The following is an 8347-nucleotide window of genomic DNA, read 5'->3' as shown; positions in this document are numbered from 1 at the left end:
TACCTCTAGGTAAAGCTAGAAGCCATTCTCTTGCTTTTGCTTTCAGAGACAAAGGAAATAGGCGCAACTTCAAAGCATCTGGGTCATAATCCCTAATGTGTGTCATGTTGCACAATTCAGTAAAATTATGCAAGTGCATAGCGGCATCTTCAGAAGCAGAGCCTCCAAATTGATCTTGTTGAACCATGGAAACTATGTTTCTTTAATCTCATACTCAACGGCTACATCTTAGGTTGTCCTATAGGTTCACGCATGAAGTTTTTGCTGGGAGTAGCAAAACTTCCAAGATTAGGAGCCATGGTAATCTTTTTGGATTTTTCTCTTCACAAGGATTGTAACAAAAGTATAACTAAAACAAAAGGTAAAAAATAAACTGAAACTAAACTCTAGCAAAAAAACTCTAAACACAAAGGTAGGAACACTCAACTCCTCCCTGGAAAAGGTGCCAGAAAAAGGGATTGATTCCTCCTTTTAGTGAGCCGGTAATGGAACATAAAGTACCCCACACAGATTTCCCTTGAGATGACCCTGGGTTACCGAACCCATGAGAGGAAGGTCCCCTTGAAGTGATGGTGTCTAGAAATCTTTCTTTAAAGGATCAATTCCAGCTTTTGACTGGATCGATCAAGCAAATAGTGACTCAAACACTTATACTAAAAAGAGGTACATGAATGAGGTCTTAATGCTTACAACCATGTGTTTGTGTTGGGACCAGATATGATATTAATTTGTGTGCTAGAAGTCACCCATCAAGATGTTCCTGTTACGAACAGGAAGTGGGGGTTGTGTCCAAATAACATGTTAACCTACATGATTTCTACATCAAGAATCAGTTATTCGACCACATGCCATATCCATCGCGTGGGGTTTCCTCGATAATTAATATTATAATAATCAGACAAGATCTTTGGGCGTTTAATGACTACACCTCATGAATCCCCAAGGATTGGATCTGTGTTACCGTACTAAACCCTTCTGTCACTAGTGTTCAGAACAACACTTCACGTTCTCCCTGCACTAAGCCTCACCGTTGCTCGATCTCCATGATCTTGGGTACCTGCACGGATGAAGATTGCGGACAAGACAAGAGACATCTATGGAACAATTTTATTTCACACATACAGGGTTATAAGGCCTATGCCTCAACCCGTACCTTACCGAACTACTCACACATGGAGATCAGATCTCAAGAAGAAAACATTGAAGACCACATCTTGAAGATTGATTGATTGCAATGTCTTATAATGTCTACCTTGTGTGATGCACGATTACAAGTATGAACTAGAGGAAGATGGACTATAGTGGTGATGGTGGCCATGGAGATGGAAATGGCGGCGGCTAGGGTTGATGAGAGGGGATGAAGATGGTTCTGTTTTTACTTTGTTTAATGATGTTCTATTGACATTTTGGCGTGGTCCCCTTTTTAAAAGTTGTTCATGTAGATGAGCTGCCTCATAATCCATGCCATATGGGCACTCATACAGGCGCTTGCGCCCATATGTAACGTCGTGTTTTGATCTGTGGCCGCTGGTGCGCCTCCTAGTGATTTATTCTTTCTTCATTTCCACTCCATTCCATGTTCACATGTGAGTTCTCCCCTTTTTAGCCCATTTCCTGTGGAAACACATCAAATAGAGGATTTGCGGAATCCTTTGCATTCATTAGTCATTAATAGCAATATCGAAGCAAATATCTCGGTTTTAATGAAATATCTCGGTTTAAACAAAGGGTGAATGAGTGTAAAAATATCACTCATCAAAACTCTGTGCAGGTACCACCCGCTCCTACAATACTCATCATGCCAGGCAACTGTTCGGTGAATTCCCCAAGCTATTTTTTGTCACTTCTTCTTTAAAGTAATGGATTTGGATATGGAGTACATATACAAGCACTATGTTGAGTCGTCATACGGCTCGTTCGACGAGGAGGACTACATGGATGAGACGGCGATGATGCAGGCAGTGCTTGCAGACGCGGAGAGTGGGGAGGAACATGTTCTTAATTTCAAGGGATATATCAAGGGTCATTGAGTGCTCAACCGCAACAGGGTGCGACACCATTTGCCGCTGATGGATGACTACTTACCCACGGTGCCCTCTTCACTCACTTTCATCGGTGCTTTCGGATGCGCAAAAATATCTGCGATCGTCTCTACCATGGTGTCCAGTCTTTTGATGATGATACGTCCATTTTGCATCATGATTACCTAATGTTATTTATAATGTTTTTATGCATAATAATGCTTTTTGGAGTAATTCTAGTGCCTTTTCACTCATAATATGCAAGGTTCACACAAAGAGGGAGAATACCGCCAGCTGGAATTCTGGACCTGAAAAAGCTACGTCAGGATACCTATTCATCACAATTTCAAATGAGCTAAAACTTCATGGAATTTTTTTATGAAATATATAAGAATTATTGGAGAAAATAAGTACCAGAGGGGGCCCACCAGGTGGGCACAACCCACCTAGGCGCGCCAGGGAGCCCAGGCGCGCCCTGGTGGGTTGTGCTCTCCTCGCCCCACCTCCGGTGCCCCTCTTCTGGTATATAAGTCATTTTTACCTAGAAAAAAATAAGGAGAGGACTTCCAGGACGAAGCGCCGCCCTCTCGAGGCGGAACTTGGGCAGGAGCACTTTTGCCCTCCGGCGGAGCGATTCCGCTGGGGGAACTTCCCTCCTGGAGGGGGAAATCATCGTCATCATCATCACCAACGACTCTCCCATCTTGGGGAGGGCAATCTCCATCAACATCTTCAACAACACCATCTCCTCTCAAATCCTAGTTCATCTCTTGTGTTCAATCTTTGTACCGGAACCTTAGATTGGTGCTTGTGGGTGACTAGTAGTGTTGATTACATCTTGTAGTTGATTACTATATGGTTTATTTGGTGGAAGATTATATGTTCAGATCCATTATGCTATTTAATACCCCTCTGACCTTGAGCCTGATTATAATTTGTGAGTAGTTACTTTTGTTCTTGAGGTCATGGGAGAAATCGTGTTGCAAGTAATCATGTGAATTTGATATGTGTTCGATATTTTGATAGTGTGTATGTTGTGATTCCCTTAGTGGTGTCATGTGAACGTCAACTACATGGCACTTCACCATATTTGGGACTAATGGAATGCATTGTGGAGTAGTTATTAGATGATGGGTTGCGAGAGTGACAAAATCTTAAACCCTAGTTTATGCGCTACTTCATAAGGGACCGATTTGGATCCAAAAGTTTAATGCTCTCGTTAGATTTTATCTTAATATTTTTCTCGTAGCTGCGGATGCTTGCGAGGGGGTTAATCATAAGTAGGAGGTTTGTTCAGATAAGAACAACACCTAAGCACCGGTCCACCCACATATCAAATTATCAAAGCAGTGAACACAAATCAAACCAACATGATGAAAGTGACTAGATGAAATTCCTGTGTACCCTCAAGAATGCTTTGCTTATCATAAGAGACCGTTTTGGCCTATCCTTTGCCTCAAAAGGTTTGGGCTACCTTGCTGCACTTTTGTTACCGTTACCATTACCATTACTTGCTTGTTACAAATTATCTTGCTATCAAACTACTCGTTACTTATATTTTCAGTGCTTGCAGAGAATACCTTGCTGAAAACTATTTGTCATTTCCTTCTGTTCCTCGTTGGGTTCGACACTCTTACTTATCGAGAGGACTACAATTGATCCCCTATACTTGTGGGTCATCAGATGACTACTTCATTTTGAAGAAGAACGTCGTGGGAAGGATTGAGTTCTCTGGTTGTCAGAAGTGCACGGGCGCACTATGGATGCTTGCATATGGCACAACTGTTGATTCGTGGGACGAGTACCTATAGATGTCTGAGAGCATATGTGGAGATGCCATGGTTACGTTTGCAATTGTCCTTGTCGAGGTGTTTGGACATCAGTACTTGAGAGAACCAACTGGGATAGACACCGAGAGGATCTTGACAATCTCAGAACCAAGAGGGTGGTCAAGTTTGCTCGGATCTCTTGACCTCATGCATTGGAAATAGAAGAACTGTCTGAAAGCGTTATAAGGCCAATAACATGGTCATGTTAAGAAGCCCCCATAATTCTTGAAGCGGTTGCATCACATGATTTTTCGATTTGGCACGCTTTTTTGGCAAGCCTAAGTCTCACAATAACATCAGTGTGCTGCATCGATCACCATTGTTTGCTAGGTTGGCTGAAGGAAAAGCTCCTCCTTGCCATTATATTGTCAATGGTCATTAGTACAATATGGGCTACTATCTGGTTGACCGCATTTATCCTCCTTGGGCTACCTTTGTCAACACCATCTCTAACCCAGTTGGCCAAAAAAAGTCTCACTTTGCCCAAAGACAAGAAGCGGCTAGAAAGGATGTTGAGAGGGCATTTGGAGTTCTGCAGGCATGTTTTGCAGTTGTTCGTGGACCTGCTAAACAATGGGATTCAAAGACCTTGTAGAAGGTGATGACCTGTTGTGCGTTCATGCACACCATGATCGTGGAGGGTGAGTGTGAGGATGTTGTCGTAACTCTTAAATTTAAGAACATGTGTGATCCTATCAAACTTCCAGACTAGAATCCTGCCACATTTGAAGAGTTTGTTCAAATGCATCAACAAAGTCGACATCGAGCAACTCACGAGCAACTAAAAGAAGATCTGATTGAGTATCTGTGGCGATTAAGGGGGACAATAATGTTGGAGTGTAATTTTTAATTTTCTTTTCTAATTAGAACTACTGCTGCATTTTAACATTTGAACTATTCTAGACTAAATATACTGCTATTTGAACGTGTGGACTTGAAGAAAAAAATTGGGGCCAGATGCATGAGGATAGTGTTGGATGTCCGGCTACCGCATCCGTGTCCACGGATTGGTGCCCTCTTCGCGAACGGATGCGGGAGCAAATTTGCGGTCAGCGTTGAAGATGCCCTTAACCTCTTTTTTTTAATTAAAAAATGCTCCGAAGAGGTCATGAGTTACGAGCCATTGTAGATGTTTTCCACACTGATGCAACATGATAAACAGTTTGGGGGGAGCCTGCTGCGTGACAAGTGTATGATGTTCCACATATCTCCAAGGAGATGCCATCATCCAAAAACTGAGCTAGCCAGGGACACGCCCACCTCATCCAGTCGAGACCAAAGACTTGGCAGATGGCGAAGATGTCAAGCGACTCCGATGCAGCATAAAACAAAAGCCAGGCGGCGCGGTTGCTGAAAAGTTGTTTTTCAGCCGCTTGTACAGACGCCACTATCATCATTGCCTCGAAGGCCGCCAAATGGCAGGCTCTCAGACTCGGTCTCTGCAGCGTTTTGACTAGATAACCATGGATTAAGGACGAACCGGTCTAATCAGTGGCCCTAAAAGTTTACGGTTAGTGGCTGACGCGTGCTGGTGAAGACCTACTAGTAGTAAATCGCCAGGAGATGTAGACCCCTTGACCCTTCCATCCTGGCTAATTAAGGTGGGAACATGTTCGTATGGTAATCATCTTAGGCATCTTGCTTGCTTAATTAGTTGTTGCCGGCTTGTTCAGTCAGTAGTCAGTACAACGTTGATGAGGAACTGGTAAATCCCTATGAGGGTTAGACCCCTTGACTGAATTAGTCAAGTGGGAGGATGTTATAGATGGTAAAGATTGCCATGGATTTTTGCTTGCTTGTATGCACGTACATATTTTGTTGGAGAAAGTGGGAAATGGCATTCCACTGTCCAAACTCAAGTGAAATGACACGACTTAACGCGGTACAATAATATTAAGCTACATTGAGTATTCGGGTTAATTGTTATAATATATACAGGGTCTTCCTAAGTATATGTTGAATTAAGAACAAAAATCACAGAAAATACAGAAGGTCAATTATAGTGGTGATGCACTAATTTTGTCTTGAAAGGTGTGGTGATGCACTACCACCACCAATCTCTCAACCTAGTGATTCCACCACAAGAGGTAATGACTATGATGGACCTGGCTAGCTGTAAATTGACTCAAAGAACATTTGGGTCAGTCGATGTGTTATGAGCCGTCGGATGCAAGATGAATAGCTAGGTCGGCCTTTTACCCTCCTGCCCTCTTTTCATCCTCGCCGCATTGTCCCCTCCCCCCCCCCCACCCACACACCCACACACACACACACACCGCCGCACACCGTCATTGCAGACTCCGCCCTGCCCATCCTTCTAAATTGGCGACCACGAGTTTTTTCCCCAGTGAGCCTGCACCCGCACCCGTCAACATTCGGTTCCGCATCCGCCGTCTCGCTGTCGGATGCAGATCTTGCCTGTCCGAGCCCTTGCCAGTGTCCTCGGGCCTCGCTTTGCTTGTCCTGGCGCCGCCACCTGCAGCCTCGATGCTCCGCGCAACCGCTGCTTCCTCCCTCCCCTCCCCCTCCCCCACACCCCCAAAAAAATTTGACTGATCGAGATTTGAAATTCAGCCGACTGACGTGCAGCTAAACCGGACTAAAATACATAAACAGAAACCACTGCATTTGCTAAGCTTCGTTACTGACAATATATGCACCAAACCAAACCGAAGAGACAAACATGACATTCCAAGGCAGAGTAGAGTAACATAACATACATAAGCCACGATCATAACTCCACTTTGACCACGATTGACTAATAACCAGCCCTGAAAGTAACCCCACAGGGGTGGGATCACCACCAAGCCTCCTCCTCCTATCTGAAAATTTCAAACCATCCTTTGAAGCCCCTATAAATCCTCCCATTTGCCCAGCAACCAGAGCAAACACTCTGCAGACACCTGTCTCACACCTCCTCCAGCTCCACTTAAGCCAAGCCAAAGCAACCCGAGCGCACATGGAGCTCCACTTCCAGGTGCAGCCGCCGGCGCTCCAGCTGCAGGACTACTGCTACTACTACCAGCAGCAGCAGGAGGCCGCCGCCGTCGCCGCGCAGGCCAAGCCCACCAAGCCGCGGGGCCGCAAGAAGGGCAGCACCAGCCACAGCAAGTTCGTCGGCGTCCGCCAGCGCCCCTCGGGCCGCTGGGTGGCCGAGATCAAGGACACCACCCAGAAGATCCGCATGTGGCTCGGCACCTTCGAGACCGCCGACGCCGCCGCCCGCGCCTACGACGAGGCCGCCCGCCTCCTCCGCGGCGCCGAGGCGCGCACCAACTTCGCGCCCCGCATCTCCCCCGACTGCCCGCTCGCCGTCCGCATCCGGGGCCTCCTCCACCACAAGAAGCTCAAGAAGGCCAGGCTGCCCGCCGCCTCCGCCAAGATCCCCGGCCCCTCCTCCACGCCGGCCGCCCCCGCCGCATACACCACAAGCAACAGCAACAGCAACAGTAATAGCATGGATGGCGCTTGTGGGGGCGCCAGCAGCAGCAGTAGCAGCAGCGCGGTCAGCTGCGACGGCGCCATGAAGCAAGGCGGCGGGGCGCCGGACGCCGGGGAGGTCTACAGGCCGGACTTTGCTGCTCCGGTCGCCGGTGCAGAGGAGCTGGAGTCCTGGATGTTCGAGTCGTCGTTCGGCCAGTTCCCGGCGCTGGACGGGTTCGCCGCCGTCGACGCCTGCACGCTGCCAGCCGCGTCCCCGGAGGAGACCAGCGCGGCCCCCGCGGCCGGGATGGTGGAGTTCGAGCGGATGAAGGTGGAGCGGCGGATCTCGGCGTCCCTGTACGCCATGAACGGCCTGCAGGAGTACTTCGACAGGGTGTTCGAGGCGTCCGCCGGCGACCCGCTCTGGGATCTCTCGCCGCTCTGCCAGTAGCCTGGCTTCTTCCTCACCCCGCCGCCGTCGTCGTCGTCGTTCTTGCTCTTTTGCCTCCTGGGTGTTGGGGGAAAAGGCCCCGGGTGTATGTGTGTATGCATGTCAAACTTGGTTTTGGGGTGTCGCCAGGCAGTGCAGTGTAAAGAGGAAGGGGGTTTCTAGATTCCAAATCTGCTCTCCATTCGATGCATTTTTGTGTGCAAAATGCTCCAAATTTGTTGTGTGGTTTAGCAGATCACTCTGAATTTCATGATGTAGTTTCAGTTCTCGAGATTTGTTCGGCATGGATGAGAAACCGGCATGTTCTACTAGTAATTTCAATGGGGTTGTCCATCAGATTGCTGTGTTGCATGCAGGAAACCTCGATTGAGCAATAGCTCATTGCTGCAATGGATTACGAATGCTGGGGTTGTTGGTGTATGATCAAATGAGCCGAACTAAAATACTGCAATATTCCTTCCTGCATTTGCTATTCCTCAGTTGCTTCAAATTGTAATTTAGACCAGCCGATTTTGCGCGAAAGCCCAAGCTCAAAGACGGGGCCGCCACGGCGACACCAAGTAAGGAACGACCCCGCGGCGGCCTCGCTGGTGAAGGGGAGTCAGAGGTTGACGGGTCCGGGT

The 8347-nt window shown here is 47.4% G+C and overlaps 1 protein-coding gene across 1 annotated transcript; it reads left to right on the top strand.

Moving 5' to 3' along the window:
- Positions 1–6751: 6751 nt before the first annotated feature.
- LOC123185044 (ethylene-responsive transcription factor ERN1) lies at positions 6752–8060 on the top strand. Its single transcript, XM_044597061.1, has one exon. The coding sequence runs from the start codon at positions 6810–6812 to the stop codon at positions 7722–7724; it is 915 nt and encodes a 304-aa protein (XP_044452996.1). The 5' UTR covers positions 6752–6809; the 3' UTR covers positions 7725–8060.
- The last annotated feature ends 287 nt before the right edge of the window (positions 8061–8347 follow it).

The sequence above is a fragment of the Triticum aestivum genome, chromosome 2A (assembly GCF_018294505.1).
Source record: "Triticum aestivum cultivar Chinese Spring chromosome 2A, IWGSC CS RefSeq v2.1, whole genome shotgun sequence".
In the NCBI taxonomy this organism is placed as follows: Eukaryota; Viridiplantae; Streptophyta; class Magnoliopsida; order Poales; family Poaceae; genus Triticum; species Triticum aestivum.
The sequence above is the reverse complement of the archived record's forward strand: the minus strand, read 5'-3'. Positions and strand labels throughout refer to the sequence as shown.

What these genes read in the sequence shown, in the direction of transcription:
- LOC123185044 (XM_044597061.1), top strand. Translation starts at nt 6,810, where the DNA reads ATGGAGCTCCACTTCCAGGTGCAGCCGCCGGCGCTCCAGCTGCAGGAC.